Source organism: Scyliorhinus torazame, chromosome 3, assembly GCF_047496885.1.
Source record: "Scyliorhinus torazame isolate Kashiwa2021f chromosome 3, sScyTor2.1, whole genome shotgun sequence".
Taxonomy (NCBI): Eukaryota; Metazoa; Chordata; class Chondrichthyes; order Carcharhiniformes; family Scyliorhinidae; genus Scyliorhinus; species Scyliorhinus torazame.
In genome coordinates, this window is record NC_092709.1 from 165,370,221 (window position 1) to 165,395,891 (window position 25,671).

Consider the following 25,671-nt stretch of genomic DNA (forward strand, 5'->3'; position numbering starts at 1 on the left):
TGTAGCTCTGGCTGTTCTCCACTCTCGGGCACGGCTCCACCCTCACCCCCACAACCTTGGACATGGTCTGGACAGCCTTCTTCGAGACAATGTGGGTGTGATTGGCCAGGCCTGTCTGGCACCGTTCACATTTATCTTCCACCTCCGGGAAGAACCTGTTCATTCGGGTTCTGGTTAGGTTCACTCTTTGCACCACCTTGAACTGCATGAGGCAGAGCCTTGCGCAGGAGGAGTTGGAGTTGGCCCTGCTCAGTGCTTCGCTCCAGCGTCCCCAGCCCACATCTGTCCCCAGTTCATCTCCCCATTTTCGTCTGGCTTCGTCCAGTGGCAGTCTTGCCCTGTCCAGTAGCTGTCTGTAGATTTTCCCGCAGTATCCTCCTTCCTAACTGTCTGTGTTTATCAGGTCCTCTAGTAATGTGGTTCCTGGGGCCCAAGAGGTATCCAACTGTCTCCTTGCGGAGAAAGTGCTTTACCTTCAGGTGTTCAGACTTCTTGGATCGCCCTTTCCCGTGCCTCCACTTTCTTTCCCAGCCCATCGATGATGTGTTGTAAGGAGACCATCGCCTCCGTCACCACCACCACCTGGATCTTGATTTTAATCGCCCCCTTCATGGCGGCCATCTCCTTTTTTAGGAAGGCCCTCCAACCGTCCCCTGGTGGGGAAGAGGAGGCTGGTGCTGGTTTCGGTGTTCAGATCGCTAGTCTCCCCCGCTCTTGGGCAGCCGGGGTCTCGTGGGTCCACTGGCTCGTCTGCCCATTGCTCGTGGCCCTTGCCGCCACTTCTGCCCACTTGTCGGCCCTTCAAGCTTCCATCCGCCACCATCTACTCCTCCGTTAGGGTTGGTTACTGTTGGGTTTTCAGGCCAAATTCTTCTAAAAGTTACTTTTTTGCTTCTGGTTGGGAGAAGAGCCACCTGATGTGCATTCACTCAGCACCTCACGGTCACCGGAAGTCACATGGCCTCCCCTTCAGGACCCCCCTTCATACTCCATCCTTCATGGACACAGCTCCTCTCAGGCTTCTGCCCTGGCATGCCAGCCCAGCACCCAATCAGTGCCAGGTTAGCAGTGCCTGGGTGCCAGCCTATGTTCCCGACCAGCCGGAGGGCTCCAATGGCCTTAGAGCCCCTGGCGTGGTCATCACGCCTAGTCTCGGTTTGTGGAGACCAGTACTAATCCGTGCCAGAGTGAGACCTCGCCGATGCGGTCGGTGATTCCTGGAGAATGCAGCCTCAAACGGGCTGCACATAATTAGATGAGCCTAATTACATGATCCAGATAACACCAGGCTTAGCAAGTCAGGTGACTCACGACCGCTCAGTGCCCGGCCCAAAACCCGTTTTGGGCCTCTCCTGCATGTACCAGGTGCAACAGGACAAATGCCAGGCGCAACACAGTGGGAAAATCGCACACTATATCACTCATAAATTATCTTCACCCACCCTCCAAACCAAAACAATATTCTGTTAGCCTATCTGCAAACAAATAAATGCTTCTCAAATCTATAAGCAGAATATTATATTCTCCCTGCAAAATCAAGGGTTACCTCACTTTTTTGACCCCTAATCACAACTGGAGCAGGCACACGGGCTAAATGCATTTTATGCCCAAGTTTTTAAAATAATATTACTGCAAAAATGTGAAGTATAAACACTATATGCCATTAATTTCACCTACAGTCCGTCAAAGTTGTGATTTTTTTCAGATAGAATTCAAGCTCATTTACTTTTGAGAATTTAGCTGCCAATTCTCATCAAACAGCAGCTCTCGACCAATCGGAATTCCTCAGGCATCTTCTTCACAAAACTGGTACACTTCTGCAGAACTCACTCAGCTCTACTCATAACAATCTTGACATTAAGAATCCATCCAAATCACATTTATCAAGACCTCAGTAGCAGCCCTGAGCACTGTCTGGCTGGTTCTGATCAATCGGTTCCTTCAAAATAATTGAAGCACCAGCAGCAATCATAATTTCCTATTTTTTTAAATATTAAAACAGCTACACTGCAACCTTTCCCCTTTTGCAATGTTCAGTCATGTGGGTGTTTTTTTTGCCGGCTGGAGTCATATGGATATGTTTTGCACTCAGCCACCACGTCCATCCCTGCACACCCTCCATTCTCCCTTCCCCAGGTCACGAGAAAGTGAGGGCTCCTGAATCCATCGAAGGCCAGGCCAACGTGGGAAGCGTAAAGTGTCAATAATGCCCCCCGTGAGGGCTGCACGGTGGTGCAGTGGTAGCACTGCAGTCTCACAGCGCCGAGGTCCCAGGTTCGATCCCGGCTCTGAGTCATTGTCCGTGTGGAGTTTGCACATTCTCCCAGTGTTTGCGTGGGTTTCGCCCCCACAACCCAAAGATGTACAAGGTAGGTGGATTGAACACGATAAATTGCCCCTTAATTGGAAAAAATGAATTGGGTACTCTAAATTTATTAAAAATAAATAAATAAATACTGTCCCCCCGCAGTGCAGGGAAGAGCCGACCTGATATCACAATTCCTCCTGGCGCATTCCCCATTTGCAGGCCACCTCTAGAGGTCTAGGCACAAAGCCTGCACATAAGCTTGTGATACTTCCAGCTGACCACAGTACAACAACTCTGCACACAATGGCACCAGATACCAACATAACCTTGACAGAACTCGGCAATTTAAACAGTGGTACTGATCCAGGGAACCGCAAATAATTTGCGAATCTTATATACAATGTTATTAAAGTCCATAATATTCTTTCATTAAATGACCATGTTTTCAGAAATCTATTAAAGTCTGCATAGACATTTAACAGTTAATTTTTCTTGTTTCATCCAGAAACTTCTTCCCTATACCTTCATCACTATCTAACTGATGGGATTCTCTCTCAAAACCTTTTATTTCTGATTTTATATCTTGTAGGAAGCAGCGCCAAGGCCATAACCTATTTCCTTCTTTGATAGGGACGGATAGAGTTGTAACCACATCCATATATCCATTTCTTTCTTCTGATAGACATGTATGGTTCAGTTTTCAGGATCAGACGGTAATCATACCCCAAAAACTTACACTTCTTTTGTCAGTCACACATAGGAGTGTAGTTTTCTGTTTGAAAACCTTTTCCTTTTATTCCAGCCTTCAACTTTAAGCTACCATTAATTTTCAGTCATAGAATTATACAAGCATACACCTCCTAACTCAATAACCAGTTTTAGGCTTTGTCTACTTATAGGGGGAAACAAGTGAATTCCCAATTAATGTCTACCATCTATCTGCCTAAAAGTAAATACAATTAATATACAAATAACAGTCTAGGTGTGAGGCATAGCATCTGAAAATGTCATGCCACTCACCTGTTATGCCCGGAGGACCTGGATCCCCTTGGTGCAAAATATCCAGGTTGAAGGAACCTCTGCTGTTTACTTTCTTGGTCATTACCATCCATGCTTGCCTTAGTTGGAGAATTTTCTTCTTTTTTTGTATATAAATTTAGAGTACCCAATTCTTTGTCCAATTAAGGGGCAATTTAGTGTGGCCAATTCACCGACCATGCACATCTTTGGGTTGTGGTGGTGAGACCCACGCAGACATGGAGAGAGTGTGCAAACACCACACGGACAGTGACCCGGGGATGGGATCGAACGCGGATCCTCAGCGCCATAGGCAGCAGTGCTAACCGCGGCACCACCATGCTGCCCCTGGAGAATTTTCTTCTTCCTCATGCCCTTGGGTGAGCTCAAATCACCGCAGTGCCTCAGATTCACCTCCAGAGAAGAGTGAGGCACCTGAAAAGCAGCCCTCGAATGGTCTCTATTCCTGTAGTTGCAGTCGCAACAAACCAATTCCTGATGAGCCCTTGTAACCCAAGTCATGGTCCTGTTAATGAATTAGAAATCCTTCCTTTGACAGAATGGACCATTACCCCACCTGGCCAGATTAGTAGAGGAGCCCTGAGGCAGGATGTGGATCTGTATACCCACACATGCCCACATCATTCTAGAAGGGATTAAAAGCAGAAGATTCCATCCATTCACTCCCTTTCTCCCTCCAGTGATGCTACACTACATAGAACATTTCTAGCATATTCTATTTTTTATTTTGGATTGGATTTATTTTTATTGGTTTTTCTATTTCCAGATACATCCCGGCTGTCTCTCAGGTGTATAGATATTGTTCTTTTACATCACAACAGTAAACATAAAACTGGTTTCATAATTTATAAACTTGTTTTACAAAATGGTTTGTTTTTTAAAAAAGTGTCAAAATCCTATTCCAAAGAATCAAACTACAATGTGTTCAATAAGAAACACAGTTTATTCAAGGTGGTATAACAAATGTAGCTCAGTATTTTTTTAAAGAAATGAGTCTCATGTGAGAACAGCTTTTATCATCCACTTCAAAGTGTCATCAAAAAATCCATATTAGCTCAGATTGATGAACTGTTAGCACTTGAATCAATAAGCAATCAGTCATGATGTGAACTTTTGGTACTTTATGGCTACAATACAACTAACTATATGTACATGTAAGTTTTCTTGTCAAATAGGTCAGGTCATAATTCAGCTCTTTTCTTTGAAAGGAGTGGCAGTTAAAACGCTATTTTTTATTTTAAACGTAAGCATCATTGACCTTCATAACCTCCATAAAGTGTGTACCTATGGCTGATTAGTTTCTGGAACCAAGGCAACATCAGTTTGCACAGTAGGCTTTTCTCTTTCTTGGGCAGTTTGCTACAATTTCTTAATAGTAATCTATTGTCAAAGCATTCTGCTATTTTCCTATTAATTTTCAAATAACTATTATTTGTCACTTTACAAATTGTCACAGTTGTCACTGTTCAACAAGTTTAATTTCTTAAAATTTGTAACAATTAGAGAACTTAAATTTTAATAATAATAATCTTTAAATAGGCTTACATTTTTTTTATACATTTAGAGTACCCAATTATTATTTTTTCCCCAATTAAGGGGAAATTTAGCGTGGCCAACCCACCTAACCTGCACATCTTTGGGTTGTGGGGTGAAACCCACGCAGACATGGTGCAAATGTGCAAACTCCACACGGACAGTGATCCAGGGCCGGGATTCGAATCCGGGTCCTCAGCGCCGTAGTTCCAGTCCTTACCACTGCGCCACGTGCCGCCCTTAAGTAGGCTTACATTAACACTGCAATGAAGTTACTGTGAAAATCCCTTAGTCGCTACAGTACGCCGCCTGTTCGGGTACAGAGGAGAATTCAGAATGTTCATTCACCTAATAAGCATATCTTTCAGGACTTGAGGGAGGAAACCGGAGCAACACAATTAACTAATCCTTTAAATTTGTTCTTAAACTGCAGTTCACAGAATTTATCAGACACATTAGCCTATTTTTAAAATGATACTTCAACAGAAATTAATTATAAAAATAAAATGGGGGCTATTGCACAGAATAGGTGATGTTTATCTCAGTTAATTCTTATCTAGGTTCCATCTGGCATATCATATGGATAAATCATGAGGATTTTAAAAATACTCTAGTTAAAATTAAGGCATTTATATCGATAACATACTCCCTCAAAAGTTCTGGTGGTGACATATTCAACTACTTTATCACCATAAGGCAACAGAAAAAACATGTTTCTATTTTTGTGCTTGCACATCTTTGCTTCTTGACAATGTTTCTCAAAAGAACCCGCAGACATACAAAAAACTAGGAGTCCAGAAGTAAATAAGCGATTATCAGTGATGTACCTAGTCATGCTTTATGGGACCAGTCTATTCAACAAGAACTTACGTATTCAAAACATACCCATATAGAATAAGGTCATATTGATTCTTATGGTATTTTTCTTTCACATTCCATCCAGCAGAGGGGGCCAGTGCGAGCTGCAATTGAGCCAGCCAACCAAAGAAAAAGCTTAGAAACAGCCAGAGATGCAGCCATGTTCCTGGTTGAGCTGTTTAAAAAAGGTCCACCTTGGTGCTATGGAACTTCATTCCAGTTATGATAAAAACAAAGGCCCTCCTAGTCCCCACACCCTATCCATGCCACCTCAAGCCCTCCAACCAGCCCCTATGGCCCCCCATGCTCCCATGCCAAAATATCAATTCCATCCACCCTTTCTGGATATGCTTGGCTGAGAGCCCAGATAGCCATTAGAGTACTGAAACACCGGAGCTTGATTTATAGTTCTGGTTCTCTGATCTATGCTGTCAATTACATAATATGTATTCACACAAAATAAAGAGATTGCAAGTGCTTGCTGTTTCTGCTGTTGATACTTTAATTGGCCTGCAGTCAAAAAAAGTGGAAAGTTATCAGTGAATGACTGGCTTTTTTTAAAACCATTATTTTTACACATATTATTGTCACTATAGGGTTAATGTAATTCAATACAGTGTGTAGTGGGTGAATGGGTATGTGCCACTTCTTGGAATGGGGGTATGAGGCACTATAGGGGGTGGATTGAACGGCATACAGTGACATAAGGCAGCACAAGGACTTTTTGAACCTACCTTTCAAAACGTTTCCTCGTGCAGACTATGGTTCATGACAACTCTTGGGTGCTGTGAACCACAATTCTTTAAAAAGCTGGCCCGAGTCCATGAAAAGTATGGAGGATCAGAAGATGCCTATCATCGCAATGGAGCAGACATGTCTGCAATGCAGGAAGCGGCCTTGTGACTCAAACCAGCCCACACCCTTAAAAAGGAGCCGTTGAAAACCGAAACCCCCAGCAATGGGGCCGTAAATCCTGGAAATCAGGTCCTGGCTGTAATTTCTAAAAGGTCTGTGGAGTCTCCCCGAATGCATGAAAAGCCAGCCCACAATGGAAATACCAATATTATATATTTATGCCAATACAAAGCCAGAGAGTTCAATTTATGTGACCCATTTCACAACGATTAATATACATTATTTTGTATTACTATAAATACACTGCTTTAATGGAAATTAAACTTGGGCAGTTCAACACATGGCATTACATCACTGATTTTGGGAGCACCTAGCATATCACAACTTGGGTATCAAATTATACTACGGTCTTGTTGAAGCAGAGCAGCCTAATATCAATGCAGTTCAATGTTTTCTACTCAGACTTCTGCTCCAAAGTTGCACCACTATTAATATGAATGCAGCTTAGTAGTCCTAGTAAATCCAAAGAATAATTTTTAAATCTTTAGACTCTTCTGACAATGTACACAACCTCATCAGATCATCCTCTACCACAGCACTGTAATTTATGTCCAAACCGGAGTAAAATGAAAGATAAACAACACTTAAAGTGTAGGTTGTTCATGAGACACTTCTGATGCAAGATCTACACCTGAAAAACTTATGGATCGTCTGGTCATTTCACAGATGATGAATGACATCACCAGCTATTTGTGTTCGGCAATTTTAGCTTTTTGTTTCTGGATTCAGCAATTATTATATGTTTTAAGTTTACACATTTCCAGAAATTGCTCTCCTTACACCTTCTCCTCATGAAACTGACAAGTTAGTTCCAGGTCATGTGCAGTTTTTTTGACTTGTACTCCAATTCTCCATGGATACAAATGCTCAAACTCATTTAATCCAGGGGTATTCTTGCTCTAGTCTGGAACTAAATTCAAGCTCATATCACAGTTAAAGAACATGGGAGTTACATTTTCAATTTTTTCATAGTCAACAGACATTGCAGCATTCAGCTATCAACAAAGTGGGGCAAACATCAACAAAAAGACAGAACACTGAAGATATATTTCAGAGCAAGTTTAATATGCTGTTGAATTCTGTTCTATGTACTTGTCAAATGCAGTACCTAACATCATAGACAAGGGCACTAGTCCGTCATTTCAATCTATGCAGTCAAAGTTAAAGGAATAGAGCTGAGAATATATATTTAACTAGTGACCTGTTAAACATAGATCAAAACAAAATGTCACAATAACTTGGCTTGTTCATTATGCTTACGTTGGTCCACACCACCACCCCTCCCAAATTCCATCTTATTTATCAACTGAAGCAAACTTTATTTAGAAGGAAACCGAGCAATGAGACAATTCTAAAATATTTATATTTGCTTTTAAACAAAAGCTGACCAAAAAAATAATAAACAGAAAGTTTCAATTGGGGGTGGGAGTGTATCAAGGCCATCCCAAGTAATGTATTATCAAAAAATGTTGATAGTCTCATCAAACGCTGGAGTTGAAATCATCAGCATAAACTAAATTTCATTCTCTTAATTCTTGAAACCATAAAACCATTCAATTATATGATTGCCGCAAGGTCCATACCCAAGAATATATTAGGTAAAAGAGCGACATTCCCTAGTGGGATTCCTTCACCATTCAGCTTGCAAAAAAACAGGTTTAGAAAGAGAAATAAAAGAGGGGGAAATAAAAATTGGATTAAAATAAAGCGAAAAACAGACAGAAAAGTGGATCTCTAACTATTGACTAGCTGTGGGAACGAGATTCCACATTTTAAAGCTGTTTCCTATCTAGGCCAAAAGGGTTAAATGGAACTGCAGAATGTTACAGCCAGGATGGGTGGTTAATTTAAACAGCACTGATTTCTCCTCTCACCACCCATCCGTAAACAGAAAGGGGTTTTGATTTTCTTCCCCCTTTATAAGTGGTGGCATATTTCTCAACCCCTGGGTTTTTGGTGTGATACAATTTCTATTAATAACCCCACAGCAAACTCGAGACAGAAGGAACACAGAGTTTATTTGAACATACTCAATGTGGGAGGGGGAGTCACAGCATTACCCTACAGTAAGAGGGATAGAGAACAGATTTACAATGTAGAGACCAGAAATATTGCTTCAAGAGAGCCCAGAAGCAAAGTCCAATGAGGTATTCCTTCAGAAGAGGTCAGCGGGCTGGAAATCGATGCAATATAATTCACTTTCCCAGTGGTGCTGACTTCATATGATGAGATTGGCACAATGAGATGAATCAGACTTGTAGGCAAGGGTACAGAAGTTCCAGCTGAAGCAGTGTGGATGGAGCCAGGGGTTCTACCTTGGGAGAGCCCCTTTCCAGTGAGACTGCTTGCAGGATCAAAACAGGAGGCTTTGCAGTACAGCAAAGCAATATTATTGGTTACACAAGCTGGACATCCATTTCACATGATTCTCATCTCCCCAGATTGTCTTTGATAAGTGATGCGCATTCCTCATCTGGGTACCCAAGATTGTTAAACGTCCTATGCATTAAGAATTGAAAGGAAGGTTGTGGGGCCTTTGTCCTAGCTTTTATATAGTTCTCTTTTCATTGGGACTTTGCAGCCCATGGGGCTAGTGTCGCTTCAGAAATAACAAGATGCAAGTTTATTTGATACTGCCAGATGGCTCCTTTTATTCAAAGGTCACAGATAGACATAGCTTCAGTCATCTTAAAAGGTCTTTGTTCGTTTATTTTAAATTTTATAAACAGCCATTAAGACATGCTCTCTTTTTATAAAAAATATAACGGGGGAGGTCTTAGCCCCCTCACAAATAACCTGAATCTAAAGTATTTGAGCCAGAAAGTAGCAACCCTAAATTTCTACAGTGAGCTTAATTGCTAATGAATCTGCAAATGTAACAACTTCATGAAACTCATTGGGAATTTAAGAATTGGCTGCTTTTTTCAGAGACTAACACCAGAGAGGTGTAAATAGCACAGCAACTTGGGGTGATTCATAATTCATGGCATAGCTCTTCTTCATCACAAGTTGATAGACATGTTAGGCATTAATAACAATGAGTAGGGACCAGTTACCTCAGTTGATTAGTTAGTGTTCAGAATAACACCAACAGCATGGGTTAAATTCCTGTTCTGGCAGACTTAACTTAGGACCGTTTTACTCACCTTGCCCCCAAGAATGGAAGACAATGGCAAACTACTACAACAAAAATAGCAGAGGATAAAGCATGGACAGATAATGAGCCAAGGACCTACCTTTGGGCAGAGCACACATTTAATGACTGAATGAAGTTTTTGTTATTTTGACATCACATTCTGGGCTAGTACTACAGTATATTAGTGTAAATTCAGAATGCAAATAATCATGAAGTAAATAAAGGACTTGCATTGATATAATAGCTTATGCAATCTCGAAGTTCCAAGGTGCTTTATAATCAATTAAGCACTTCTGAAGTGACGTAATGTGGAAAATACAGATACAGTGACAATGACCAAATAATCTCATTTAGTGATACAAAAGCCAAATATTGCAGATGCTGGAAGATATAAAAACAGAAAATGCTGGAAATACTCAGCAGGTCTGGCAGAATCTGTGGAGAAAGAAACAGAGTTAACATTTCAGGTCAGTGGCCTTCCATCAAAATGTTTTGTTTTTATCTTTTAGTGACGTTGGTTGCAAGATAAATATTTTCCAGGGAAGAACTCCCCATCTCTTCACTGAAATACCATGGGATATATCCACTAAAATGGCATCCAAAAGACAGCACTTCTAACACTGCAACATTCTCTCAGTACTGCATTGGAGTGTCAACCAAAAGGTTTTGCTCAAGACCCCAGTCAGAGAATTCACAACCTCGGGCTTAGAGATAAAACTACTGCAAACTGAGCCATGGATTGCCAAGATTATTCCAAGATATAATGACAACAGTTGAGCATGTGTCACAAATGTTTCCTCTTTCATAGACTACATGCAGGAGGCGACTACATGCAGGAGGTACAGGGAACAAGAAACGGTGAAAGACCACGGTAGTGCTGAATAGACAACGTCAAGAGACTTGTCTCAGAGAAGGGTACACATGACTGAAGTTGCCAGATTGTTCCAGAAACAACAACAGTGAAGCAAATTAATTTGGTTAACACAGAGAAGTGTGAAATGATGCATTTTGGTAGGAAGAGTGTTAAGAGACAATATAAACAATGGCTACAGGAGCAGACAGACCCAAGTGTATATAAATCATTGAAGGTGACAGGATAAGTTATGGGAGTGGTTAATAAAGCATACAAATCGGTCTAGGCTTTATCAGTAGAGGCAGAGTACAGAATCAAGAAAGTTATGTTAAACTTGCACAAAACACTGGTTCGATCACAACTGGAATACTGCATCCAGTTCTGAGTGCCAGACGATAGATGTATGTAAAGGAGAAGGTCAAAAAAAGATTTGATAGAGGAGTTCAAAAGCATGACAGGTCTGAAGAGAATAGATAAGGAGAAGTTGTTCCAGAAGTACAAGGATTAAGAAAGTAATTGGTAAAAGAAGCAAAAGCAACATGAGGAAAATATTTTTCACGCTGTGAGTAGTTACGGTCTTAAGGTCTAGAATGCACTATCTGGGAGTGTGGAAGAGGCAGCTCAGTTGAGGCAATCCAGAGGGAATTGGATGTTATCTTAAAAGGAAGAACGTGCAGAGCTAAGGGGAGAAGGTGGGGGGAAATGACTCTAGATGAATTGCTCCTTCAGTAAGCCAACACAAATGGCAGGCTATGTGGCCAACTTCTGTGCTGTAACCATTCAACAATTCTATGATTGTCACTGCTAAACTGTTGGACAGGAATTTAGTGACATGGTTGTGAAGTTTTTATAAAATTTGTGTTTCTGTACACTGCATTACCCCAAAATATACAGATTTCACATACCAATTCATGATTCACTAGCCTAGTAACTGCACAGTCAATTTGCCCCAATGCAAAAGCTCTGACGTTGTACCAGATTCAAAACAGACCTGAATGATACCACATCATCTCAATTGTTTTTAGATGTTTTCCACATAATTAATATACTGAGATATCATGTTTAACAGTCTACGATTACAAAGCATCTACTATTCCGTTCCAAAGTTAAATGATATTACAGTAAAATATTATATCACATTCAGGTGAAATAAAAACCATGCAGTCTTTCTTTAAACTTGTAGTCATCAATTTTGTCCAGTGGTTTTTAGTCGATACTGAATACCAAGGCCAATGCTGAACATAACATATCTATGTTTCTGTTACTCAGCAGCACTAGTCAATCAATGCAAAAAAACTTGGAAAGTAATTCATTGTAACCATTTATATCAGCTAGAATACGTACACCATTACTTTAAATATGGTGCTTTCTGAAAATCAATAACCAGAACCAGATAATTTCAAAAGGAAGTTGGTTGCAGTAAAAAATGAAGGTTGTGATGGGAATAACACCATGAAGTAATAACTAGGTAATGAGAGAGAGATGGCAGAAATATTCAATTATTTCACTTATTTACGAGGGAGATAGAACAGGTAGACATGACTTTGAATGATGGGATGAGTAATAAGATCGGTGCATTTAAAATAAAAAGTGGGTCTATTGAATGAACCAAAAAAAAACTCAAGAAAAGGATAACACCCCGTTCCAGATGGATTGCATTTTAAAGGAATTTAGGAAAGAGATGAATGAAATGAATGAAAATCGCTTATTGTCACAAGTAGGCTTCAATGAAGTGACTGTGAAAAGAAGTTACTGTGATAGCAGAGGCAGGAAGAATAATGGCATCATTACCAAAGGAAACAATAGAACATCTCAAAATGGAAAATAATGAATAGTTAACACAAATTTCAAAAGGGAAAACCTTGCTTGACCAACCTTATTGAATTATTTGAGGTGGTAACAGAGAGTGAGTAGGCAAAGCTAATGTAGATGTAATTTATCTGAATTTTTTTTTTTTTTTTTTTTTTTTATAAAAAGGCTATCAATAGGTGTCCCACTGTGTTTCAAAGTGGGGGTCACAACCCCAGGGTGGGTCGCGGGGATGTTGAAAATGTGTCTCCAAAAATGATCCCCAGTGTGTGTCACTGTTTAGATCCACCTCACACACAGTTGAACATCTACGGTTACAATGCATGTTTCCCCACTCCCTGGGCCCCAACTAATAAAATACCGCACAAACCAAATCTTTCCCGAGCGCCGTCACCACTGGCACAACACCTCCGATTGAACACAATCACATTCTGCCCAACACTCTGCCTTCATCATGCTAGGTTGTGTAAGCAAAAAGCAGCTAATTGATGAAGGGCGATAGGCTCAGAGTGTCTCTGCTGTTTGTCCCCACCTACAGCTCCATTAAAACACGCAGTGGCTCAATCTGTGGAATTTAAACTCACCTAGGAAGACTCCACGTTTTGTTGATTATTTTCTTCTCTCTCTCTCTCTCTCTTCAAAATTGTGAGTAGACAAACAATACGGAAACAGGTTTCACTGATTTGTAAATTAACTCCAACTAGCTGGTTGCTCTTCTCTCTGTCATCGAGAGATCCGCTTGGTTTGGGGCCATTCGATTTCAACGCAACTCCTCCCAGGATCATGCAGAAGGCAGGAGTCCGGCCTATCAGTAACAACTCCAAATAAATTTCCAATGTGTCCAACCATCTTGCATTCATTCCCATTTGCTGATTAAAACATAACACTGCAAACAACATTCTAATTGAACAAACACAATTGAACCAGCACAAGTTGCAGAAGGACATTGAACTCATTCATTTCTTGGAAGGTGCAAATCTAGTTGAGGGAGAGGAATAAAGGGATTGTGGGGTACAAATAGGTTAATCGCTACAAGTTGAGCCACGGGATAGCAATCCAAGCACTCAGCTTTATTTCTTGAGGTATAGAATTGAAAAGAAAAAAAAAAAAGTTTTGCTAAATGTGTAATGAATTTTGGTTAGGCTACACATAGGAGTACTGTGTGCAGTTCTGGTTGCCATCTTTTAAAAAGTGCATAAAGCCACTGGAGAGGGTACAGAGAAGATTTTCAAGGATGATATCAGAAATGCGAGAGATCAGAAAAAATATCAGGAAAGGATTGACAGGCCGGGTCTCCGGAGGTCAATAAAATTGGTCCAGATTTTACAGTCAACTGCAGTGCCACTGCCTGTTAATTGTTTTACACCCCGATGGAAATGCCCATTTGCTGCCAGGTCTTCGGATCCCGGCTGCAGCAGAAATGAATCAGCGCAGCCTCTCCAGGACAAATCCAGCAAGCGCAAATGAGTCAAAGGAGAGTACATGTCCCCTTTTTAACAGCACCAGCTGCCATATTCAGGCAAGTTAATAAGTGAGTGTGTTAGCAAATGGAGGGAATTGATAGTAGGGTGGTCGAGGTCAGTCGGGTTGGTGGTATGAGAGTCAGTTCGGGTCAGGGCCGAGTGGTGCTGGTTGTGGTGCTCAGTTCAATTACACTGGCTAAACACTTAGTCCAGGTTTTAACTAATGTGGCACTTCCATGGAAGCATTCAGGCAAGTCTCAAATATCTGATCCAAGACACTGATCCTGAGCTCAACATACTAATGGAGGTTCAAGACATTTCAGAAATCAGTCCATAAATTTCCCAGGCAATGCGTGCGTGCAAGCCAGAATGGCCTCAGAGCCCTGACGTTCATCATCCAACTGTTGTCCCATCTCGGATGAACCTGATACCAGAATATTTGGACCATTTATTTCCTGTTGTGAGGAAGAGAATAACTAGAGGTCATCAATGAAAAAGATAATGTTGTGGAGGAGAATGCTGAGCCCCAGGCTAATAGAATAGATGGCATTGAGGTACGTAGGGAAGAGGTGTTGGCAATTCTGGACAGGCTGAAAATAGATAAGTCCCCGGGACCTGATGGGATTTATCCTAGGATTCTCTGGGAGGCCAGGGAAGAGATTGCTGGACCTTTGGCTTTGATTTTTATGTCATCATTGGCTACAGGAATAGTGCCAGGGAACTGGAGGACAGCAAATGTGGTCCCTTTGTTCAAAAAGGGGAGCAGAGACAACCCCGGCAACTATAGACCGGTGAGCCTCACGTCTGTAGTGGGTAAAGTCTTGGAGGGGATTATAAGAGACAAGATTTATAATCATCTAGATAGGAATAATATGATCAGGGATAGTCAGCATGGCTTTGTGAAGGGTAGGTCATGCCTCACAAACCTTATTGAGTTCTTTGAGAAGGTGACTGAACAGGTAGACGAGGGTAGAGCAGTTGATGTGGTGTATATGGATTTCAGCAAAGCGTTTGATAAGGTTCCCCACGGTAGGCTATTGCAAAAAATACGGAGGCTGGGGATTGAGGGTGATTTATAGATGTGGAAGAGAAATTGGCTAGCTGAAAGAAGACAGAGGGTGGTGGTTGATGGGAAATGTTCAGAATGGAGTACAGTCACAAGTGGAGTACCACAAGGATCTGTTCTGGGGCCGTTGCTGTTTGTCATTTTTATCAATGACCTAGAGGAAGGCGCAGAAGGGTGGGTGAGTAAATTTGCAGACGATACTAAAGTCGGTGGTGTTGTCGATAGTGTGGAAGGATGTAGCAGGTTACAGAGGGATATAGATAAGCTGCAGAGCTGGGCTGAGAGGTGGCAAATGGAGTTTAATGTAGAGAAGTGTGAGGTGATTCATTTTGGAAGGAATAACAGGAATGCGGAATATGTGGCTAATGGTAAAGTTCTTGGAAGTGTGGATGAGCAGAGGGATCTAGGTGTCCATGTACATAGATCCCTGAAAGTTGCCACCCAGGTTGATAGGGTTGTGAAGAAGGCCTATGGAGTGTTGGCCTTTATTGGTAGAGGGATTGAGTTCCGGAGTCGGGAGGTCATGTTGCAGCTGTACAGAACTCTGGTACGGCCGCATTTGGAGTATTGCGTACAGTTCTGGTCACCGCATTATAGGAAGGACGTGGAGGCTTTGGAGTGGGTGCAGAGGAGATTTACCAGGATGTTGCCTGGTATGGAGGGAAAATCTTATGAGGAAAGGCTGATGGACTTGAGGTTGTTTTCGTTGGAGAGAAGAAGGTTAAGAGGAGACTTAATAGAGGCATACAAAATGATCAGGGGGTTGGATAGGGTGGACAGTGAGAGCCTTCTCCCGTGGATGGAAATGGCTGGCACGAGGGGACATAGCTTTAAACTGAGGGGTAATAGATATAGGACAGAGGTCAGAAGTAGGTTCTTTACGCAAAGAGTAGTGAGGCCGTGGAATGCCCTACCTGCTACAGTAGTGAACTCGCCAAAATTGAGGGCATTTAAAAGTTTATTGGATAAACATATGGATGATAATGGCATAGTGTAGGTTAGATGGCTTTTGTTTCGGTGCAACATCGTGGGCCGAAGGGCCTGTACTGCGCTGTATTGTTCTATGTTCTAATACAAGGTAGTCTCCAAGAAATCCAACAGACAATTCAAAAAGTTCTCTTTTTTAATTTAGAGTATCCAATTTTTTTTCCCCAATTAAGGGGCAATTTAGAGTTGCCAATTCACCTACCCTGCACATCTTTTTTGGGTTATGGGGGTGAGACCCACGCAAACATGGGGAGAATGAGCAATCTCCACACGGACAGTGACCGAGGGCCGGGATATAACACAGGTCTTTGGCGGCGTGAGGCAGCAGTGCTAACCACTGTGCCTTGCTGCCCCTGGACAATTCAAAAGAAATGGGCCTTAGTTAGGTCTGATCAGGCCTGGCGGGTGGGAAGGATTCCCCTGTGTGGTCAGAGGCATCCCATGAAGATTTGGTCTGGGTCTGCACAATAGTTAGCCAGAAGTCAGAAAAGGTTTCAATTCCAACTTTTTCTGGGTAACTATTTGGGTAACAGTCTAAATCAAAGAACAAAGAAAGGTACAGCACAGGAACAGGCCCTTCGGCTCTCCAAGCCCGTGCCAACCATGCTGCCCGACTAAACTACAATCTTCTACACTTCCTGGGTCCGTATCCCTCTATTCCCATCCTTTCATGTATTTGTCAAGATGCACCTTAAATGTAACTATCGTCCCTGCCTCCACCACCTCCTCCGGTAGCGAGTTCCAGGCACCCACACCCTCTGTGTAAAAAAACTTGTCTCGTACATCTACTCTAAACCTTGCCCCTCGCACCTTAAACCTATGCCCCCTCGTAATTGACCCCTCTACCCTGGGGAAAAGCCTCTGACTATCCAATCTGAGGTTTGTGGATTAAAGCACATTTTCAGATGGTTCTCAGGTGTCGGGCAATTTCCCAGATGAAACTTGCACTTCTGAGAAATTGCCGTACAAAATTTGCGTGTTAAGTTCCAAGAGCAGTTTCCCAGCGCGCCTTTGGGATATCACCCCAATCTGACGCTGGGGGTCCAGATGTTACGGCCCATTGTCAGGGCCCCGTAGACTTTGCAGTACCACTGTCTTCAGGCATTTCTTGGTATCACCTTGAGTGAATCAATTAAGACTGGCGTGTGATCCTGGGACCTCTGACAGAGGCCGAAATGGATCTTTCAAAAAAATAAATTTAGAGTACCCAAATCATTTTTTCCAATTAAGGGGCAATTTAGCGTCTTCAATCCACCTACCTTGCACATCTTTGGGTTGTGGGGGCGAAACCCACGCAAACACGGGGAGAATGTGCAAACTCCACACGGACAGTGAGCCAGAGCCGGGATCGAACCTGGGACCTCAGCGCCGTGAGGCAGCAGCACTAACCACTGTGCCACCGTGCTGCCCTTTGATGGATTTTTAAAAAATAAATTCGTTAAATTCGTTCATGGATGTGGGCATCGCTGGCTGGGCTGTTTATTGCCCATCACAGAGGGCATTTTAAGAATCAACCACATTGCTGTGGATCTGGAGTTACAAGCAGGCCAGATCAGGTATGGATGACAGATTTCCTTCCCTAAAGGGCATTCGTGAACCAGATGGGTTTTTAAACAACAATGGGTTCATGGTCACCTTTTGATTTTTATTGAATTCAAATATCAGCAGGATTAGAGCCCGGTACCCAGAGCCTGACTCTGGGTCTCTGGACTACTAGTCCAGTGACAATACCACTATGCCACTGTCTCCCAATCTACTCTGCACTTCTGGCTGAAGATTGTTGCAAATGCTTCAGTCTTATCTTTTGCACTGATGTGCCAGGCTAACCCATCGCTGAAGATGAGGACATTTGTGGTGCCTCTTCCTCCAGTGAGCTGTTCAATTGTCCACCACCATTCACGACTGGATGTGATAGGACAATAGAAATGGGATCTGATCCATGGGCTGTGGAATTGCTTGGCTCTTGTTTATCGCTTGCTACTTCTGCTGGCTGGCACACAAGTATCTTGTATTGTGGCATCACAGGATTGAGGCCTCATTTTTAGATGAGGTGCTGCCCCTGGCATGCGTCCTACACTCTTTCTTAAACCAGAGTTGATGGTAATGGTAGAGTTGGGGATATACCAGGCTATGAGGTTACAACTTGTGGACGGGTACAGTTCTACTGCTTCTGATGGCCCACAAACACCTCATGGTTGCCCAGTGTTGAGTTGCAAGATCTGTTTGAAACGATCCCATTTCGCACGGTGGTAGTGCCACACAACACAATACTATATAAGTCATAAAATATATCTTAGGAAAAAGCAAATGTTAACTCATGTAAATATTGTTCACTGGACAAATAAGTTTCCACACTTGCGCACTCAGATTGCACAAGAAATTTTGAGCACACCACACTATCCAGAATATCATGTACTGCTCACCAATCAATTGATTAACTTCCTGAATAGCATAGAAGGTTTAGGACATATTTCATACAGTGTTCAAAATTACAAGATTTTGATCTGTTGTAGATAGAAGGAACTATTTCTAGTGGTGTGGTGACTGATAGTCAGAGAAAACTAATCCAAGAGAACTGAGGGGGCATGATGAGAAATTTTTGAGCAGCAGGTTGTAGGACTTGCAATGCACTGCATGAAAGGGTGGTGGAAGAAAATTCAATAGCAACTTTCAAAAGGGAACTGGATATACATTTGAAAAGGAAATGTTTGCATGGCTTTGGGTAAAGAGTAGATGAAAGGGACAAATTGTAAAGCATTTAAAGAACCAACAAAGGGACAATGGGCTAAATGACTTCCTCGGTGTTGCATGACTATACGATCTCTTGTCTCTGACACATTCTCCTCCAAACGTTCCTTTCAATTATCAATCTAGAAATGAATCTGCAGTTATTTTTTATAATAGTGAGAATACGCAATAGAACCATAGCCTTAGGTACGGAGGTCAGCACATTAATTCACAAAGCCAGGGATATATGAGCTTTGTGAATCAGGTGGAATAATCTCCAAAACCAACTATCAGTCCATTCCAAAATGTCCTGGGAACAGTCCAAACTACTACGGTAGCAATTGGAAAAGATGTGGGAACATGAAAATTGCATGTGAATAAAGAGTTACCTTTGTGGAAATGTTTTAATAATTAATTGTGAATACAAAGCAAAAGGGTCTCATTAAGTATAAAAGAAGTTTGCTCCTGGTGCAAATGAAGGGATTGCATAACCAATTTAATATTGAAGTATATTTTACCCCTGTCTACCCAATACAATGAAATTCAAGATCATTCACTTTAGGAAGCAAAGTAAAATCATCATTTTTTTCCTTGGAAAGTAAGGTAGAGGTCCAAAAGGAATCTGGGAAGATACATACATAATTACTGAAAATAAACACAAGTTGTGAATATAAACAAAAATACTGGGTGTAATTTTTCAATGAAAAAAAAATACAAAAACAGAGAAGTAATGTTACGTAGAACCTCGATTAAACCATACTTCAAGTATTGTATATATGTTTGGTCTCCATACTTCAAAACAAATATTGAAGCTCTGGAGAAAGTATAGATATCGGCCCTTAAATTTTCAATTTCCCAACATTAATATTAGTTTTTTATGTTATTATCTGTATTTTAAGCAATGGGAGCAGGGTAGACCATGGGTGCATTCTCATCAGCCACACAAGGGCAGGATTGGGCAAGGGGGCAGAAGTGTTATATTAGTTTCCGGACGTCTTCTTGCCTTTGGATGAACTTGCTGGAGAAAAGCTCAACAGATTAGCAGTACACGGTGGCTGCCAATTAAGCAGGCAAGTTCCCGATACCACCAGGATCTTCTTAACATCAAAATGGGATCCCACGCTGAGGCCAAAGCCCAACAAGTACCCAGAGGCAGCCTCTTAATGACAGAGCAGGGTACCATTGATGCTTCAATTCACTCAATTCCACCCCCGTTCACGGAGCTGCTGGGGTGAAAAATCTACAGTTGCAGCCTCAAGCCATCCTGTCAAGGGGAGTCCCCTTCAATGATGGCTTGACAGCTGTGATAATTATTTTTTAATTTTCTGAAGGCTTCAGAAAGCATCTCCATTTTGAGGTGCCCTCGCTTTTCCTGTCTACCTGAGCTGTACCAACTTCGCCCAGTGGAACAGCTGGCTTCTGGTCCATTTACCATAACTCCCACCATGGGGACCCACCATCCTTCAACTGTACGGCGAAAGCAGGCTCTCTATCTGGCCACCTCCCATATGATCCTGACACTGAGCCGCCAGATGACACCAATGGAGACAGAACCTGTTTTTGGTCCTGACAACTGAAAACTTTCAAAGTTCGGAAGATTCCACCCCACAAGACCCTTGAGCCTGCTCCACCATTTAACACCTTTAGAAGAGGAAGACAGAAAACTGGAATGGAACAATGCCACAGGGCTTGCTCTGGTGTTTTTGTAGATCTAAACATTATATTTTTCTGATGTCACAACATCTCCAGGCAATCATTTACATTATCTACTTATTTCCACTTTCACTTGGATCTCTTTGCACATCATCTCCAGCTGTGAAACTGGGCTCGGAATCAGCAATAAGCCTGTGCCAGGACCAGGCATTAGGAAATGCACAAAAGGATTTGATTTACCTCTATTCCAAATTTCTGCCCCTCTTTGATGAAATGATGACCATCATACTGTACAATCTCAGGGCATAATTGTCATTTATCATTGTCCTACAACTCTGTGGCACTATTTGGTCACCTGCCTTCAATTATTTTACTGATTTGAAAAACAGTACAAACTGATAATCAGAAGCTCTGGACAATAGGAAATTTTTAAGTACGTGTAGAAGAAGTTATAAAAATACTGAGATTTTGTTTCTTTACAAAGGTTGAGATTATGACTAACCTTAAAAAACATAACAGGAATTTAAATAGCACAATGTAATAAAACATCACAAGGTGCTTAAAAAAAAGCTAGGGTACCAAATGTTAAAGGGTTTGTGTAAAAAAGAAATCCCATTGAAATAATTTTAACAGCGCAAAAATATAATGGCCTTCCCTTAAAGGCAATCAAATGTTACATTGGAATTAAATGTAAATATTATAATCCAAGCGACATAATACAGCTAATTTTTTATTAGCATGAACTTTAGTGCCTCAACATCAGGAAGTCCTAAAGTACCTCACAGCTGATTAAAGACTGTTGAAATGCGCTCACTGTTGTAAATGTAGGAACATAGAAACAGGCGTACACCATATTAGGCAATGCAGTAGCTCATTTATGCACATCTGCGTCCCACAAAAAGCAATGAAATGAATGAACGATTAACCCATTAGTAGTGAAGGAAATGTTGACAAGGACAAGCAGGAGAACTCTCCTGCTCTCCTTTATTTGTCTCAAGATTTGCATACCCACCTGAGGAGGCAAACGGGGCCTCAGTTTCATCTGTCATTCATAAGGCTGCACCTCCAAGAGAGCAATCCTCAGTCAGAAGTGTCAGCCAAAATGTTTGTGTTCAAGTCCTGGATTGAGGCTTGTACTCAAACTCTGACTCAAGATTGCAAAAATGTGAAGCATTGAGCCAAGGCTGACACCTAATAAATGAAAAATGTATGCAAAACACTCCTGTCACATGTAAAATATTTTTGAAAGCACATAAAAATATTAAATATATCCATAAAACAGAGATAGCAGTCAAAAGTAAACTTGCGTCTGTCCTATGATTGACCTTACAGCTTCTTATAAAATAAATAATTCTGAACTTCACTCCAGCCTTGCAAAGAATGAGTCAATACATTTGCCGAGAGAATGATTCTTGCACATGTGGGACATCTGCCTGTCAGAGTAAGTAATGTAGGACCCGTGCAAGCATTTAATGTAGGACCCATGCAAGCATTTTGGAAAATACCAATACATGTGTTCCCTTCCTCCGAATGAATCATCTAATCTGGTACAGCAGCATGGCTTCCGACAATACCAATTATGCAATAGTCGGCCAATATTTCACCACTTCTGCATTACAAGTTTATGCTAGTCTATCTGGGTTGTTTTTTTAAACTGGATTGTTTTACCATTAATTATGCCAAGGCTGTAAGAATCTGCCCATTATTCAGTGCCTGGCCTTCCGCAATACTGTCTTCAACGTCAGTCCATCTGTGTGCCAATTTACGATTGCACGAAAGGTAAAAGTCTCAAAGCTTTGAAAGAAGCAACGTTTGATCGTTATCCAAAAGCGTGAAAATGATTAGATAGCTAAGCCCTTCAGGTGAACTTGTTAACTTGGTTGCTGAATGTAACAAAGTTATCGCTCGATTGACAGTGTGAGAACCCATTCTCTTAATTACAGCTACGAGACGCTGCCGAGGAGATAAAGAATGAATGACATGTCGACAGTTTCAAATAAATATTTTAAGTGCTTCAGGAGTTGTGTAACGCCCCCCCCCCCCCCCCCCCCCCGCGGCTTCCGACGTTCTTGAAAGACAGGTGCATACGCCTCAAATATTAACCTTGAACCACCAGCCACTCTCAATCCACCTCCCACCGTGTATCAAAGTACTAATTCTGGATGGAAAATCTCTAGATTTATCCGTACGTTAGATCCCTCGCGGCGTGTTATTAGGATAACCGTCCACATGGACACAAACTTCCTGATTACATGCCTCTGTGGTTTGCCCAAGTAACGTGTCTGGGTTGGGAACTTTGCATCGTTGTTTCAACCTTTGGATAAAGCTCCAGATAATGAATGTTGACTCGTATTTTAAATGCACAGATAGCGCGACGAACCAAGTACAATAATTTGATATAATAGCTCTGTGGGAGTGTCATTTCTTGGTCACGTAAGCTGTTACAGAGCATATACACGGTGTATGTTACACGGAGCCAATACATGGCCAAGTCGAACGGCATTTTGTCCCACAGGTCAGAAGCTCCTGGCGCCTCCGCCTCTTGTGTTTACTGTAATAATGTATTATTAACTCGCCTAGTTGCTCGATCGGGCTCTGATCAGTAACATTACACTGACAACGGGAAGTTTGGTCTCCAGTCTCCTAGAGACGGTGACTCTGGGCTCCCTCCCCTTTTCCATTAGATCAGCAGCACTTTTACCACATGGGGTGTCTGCTTCGTTACCGGGTAAGTTATAAATCCAGTCACTTGGTTGCGGGGGGGGGGGGGAGGACCTTATCTCCAGATTTTTGAAAATTATATTACTCCTAATGGAAGCTGGCTCGTTTCTGACAAATAAAACGGTCTCATGCCAACCTCCCGCAATGCACTTTTACATACTTCTTGGTTAGTTACAGTAACACACGCTACCCCACTGACATCCTGCATCCCACACGTTTTCAGTATTGGGGGGGGGGGGGGGGGGGGGGTCCGCCGAATATTTATTCATTGCACACATCGTTGGACGTTTGCACCTAAAAGTTTCATTTTCCACACACAGGCGCCGGCGAACTCGCCTTGCACGCTTCGCCCCCTTTTATTTTAGTAATGTTGAAATGCCCTTTTTCGGTCCCTGAGAAAGAACTAAACGGTGCAACTGGCGGTGTTCTGGAACGCAAGCACCCGCCCCAAACAAATCCCCATTCCTCCCCGACACACAAATCGCCGACTTGATTGATGTGGTTACCTTACCTGCTGAGTGAACGGGTTCTCCTTGATGTAGCTGAAGACGAAAGAGGAGAAGAGGAGGTCTTCATTTAGTCCACAGCCCGCCATCATCATCAGTAAGATCTGGATGGGTGGGATGATCGATGAATGGGTCTGAGCGGCGGGCGGAGCGAGCGCCGGCAGTTGGGAGGGTGGCCGAGCCGCAGTCACGTGTGCGAGCGCGTGCTCCAGGGTCGGGATTCCAGCCCGCGCGCTGCTGCTGCCTCCTCCTCTTCAGCACCGGCTAAAACCACCTGTACCAGCCCCTCCCCCTCCAGTAGCAGCAGCAGCTCGGACCGATCACCGGCAAAGAGCTTCTCCTCAATCTGTCACGTGCGTGCACGCCTGCTTTATTCCCCCCACCCTTTGCACCGCTGGCGTGAGCACAAGTCCAGAGACCAGGCAGGGAAGTTACGACAATCAATAAAATAGGGGGAAAGGCTGTTTGATGTGGTGTTGGAGGAGGGGACAGGAAAAACCCCACACACAACGTAAAGTCAGGCTCAGGGATAAGTGTAGAGAGCTTGCAAATGTCGCTCAGGAAACGCCACAAGAGTTAATGCCGGCAAATTGCAATATAGTCTGAGAGACTTTCTCTCGCTGTCTCTGGTAATTTCTACTCCTGGGAAATAAGGCAAAAGTGTCACGTGCGCAGTCCCAGTTTCCTGGCAAGTCCAGCAGAGGGGGCTGGGAATGACAGGTAGACTATCACCTTACTCCTCCTGTCAGATATTCCAGATGATGATGCAGAGGGGTTGGGTGATGTGAGGGAGAGAGAAACGGTGCCGATTTGATTTCTTGATTGTCTTTTCTTGCTCAGCCTTCGCCTTGGTCACCAATCCAGACCATGCAATGTGATCAAATGAACGGTGTTATGGGGTTAACCCAGCTGTTCAGTGCAGTCAACACCTGAGATTTCAGTTGTCCTTTTAACTTTCACTTTCCGTCCCAGGAGACTGTCCACCAATCGGCACTTTTCAGAGCTATAACCAGACTCTACAAGGAATGTAATATGATTAAATGAATCAATTCCCGCCAAGGGCCATGTTTATACGGTGTTTCAAGATGATCACTTAATCTCTGCGGAACTGTTTTCACAGTCTTCGCACGAGTCCAGTCACCCCGGTGTGGATACGAAACGGTTGTTAATAACGCGCAGAGCTCGCTGTAAAATCAGTGCTTTGACTTTAATCGGTTACTGCAATATTTTCTGACGAAGATCAGCCCTTTAAAAACGGAGTCCGGTTTCCACCGGAACAAAAATGCGATATACTGGGCCCTGAATTCGCACTAAACTTCAGATATAAAAGGCTGCACACTTTTAACCACAGTCACTACCTTTTTCCTTTTGGTGGACTATCTCCTATTTCGCTGGTTAAGCCACGAGATCTTAGGCTGGATATTTCCTTAATTGTCAGAGCTAATTAGATAACAGCACAGGATCTCCCAGTCGGTTATAGAGCAGCCAATATCACAATCCCACTTTGCTCACCTAATTCGCAGGAAAGCTAGTTATTCCGACCAGTCTTCAGCTCAGAGATTGTAAGCAACATATATATGCTGGGAACCTCGGAGCCCGTTCCACGGCCGACCACCTTATTTCCGAGGTAGAAAATCAGCTCAGCAGATAGTCTGAACAGAATCGGCAAGACTATAAAAACGTTCGTTACGTCTGGCTCTAATTTAACTGCCACCACGATATTTCCTCCCGTCTGCCCAGGTTAATATAAAAAGCGTGTTTCCAGGTCATGTGAGGATGATGAGCTGGGGTGCCTATGCAGGTGCTGAATACGTAATGGAAACGTCTGAAACCTTGGAGAGTTCTGTTGCTATCGACCTATACTCCACAACAATGTAGTACAGCCTACTACTGCACGCAGAGATTCAGTCGCGATCTCACTCAGAAAATTTTCATTACAGCAGAAAATGAAAAGCCAACAGTTTTAAACCAGAACGCTTGAGACGGCGTCAACCCACTTCGGAGAACCCAGCTAAATCAGCAGCGCAATTGGGCAGGCGAGCGAGCTCGTCTTCAGGGGAAGCAAAGTTTAGGTTCGCGTGATCACATACTCGGGTTA

General features: G+C 42.6%; 1 protein-coding gene across 2 annotated transcripts in view; it reads right to left on the reverse strand.

The window, feature by feature from the left end:
• Window positions 1-25,432, reverse strand: part of ppargc1a (peroxisome proliferator-activated receptor gamma, coactivator 1 alpha) — a 1,145,293-nt gene extending 1,119,861 nt beyond the window's left edge. The window contains exon 1 of one of the 2 annotated variants that reach the window (XM_072496491.1): window positions 23,579-25,432. In XM_072496491.1, coding sequence (XP_072352592.1) covers window positions 23,579-23,668 — 90 coding nt within the window. In that variant the 5' untranslated portion in view covers window positions 23,669-25,432. The remainder of the gene's footprint in view (window positions 1-23,578) is intronic. The other variant, XM_072496492.1, reaches the window with a different exon arrangement.
• Window positions 25,433-25,671: the final 239 nt, after the last annotated feature.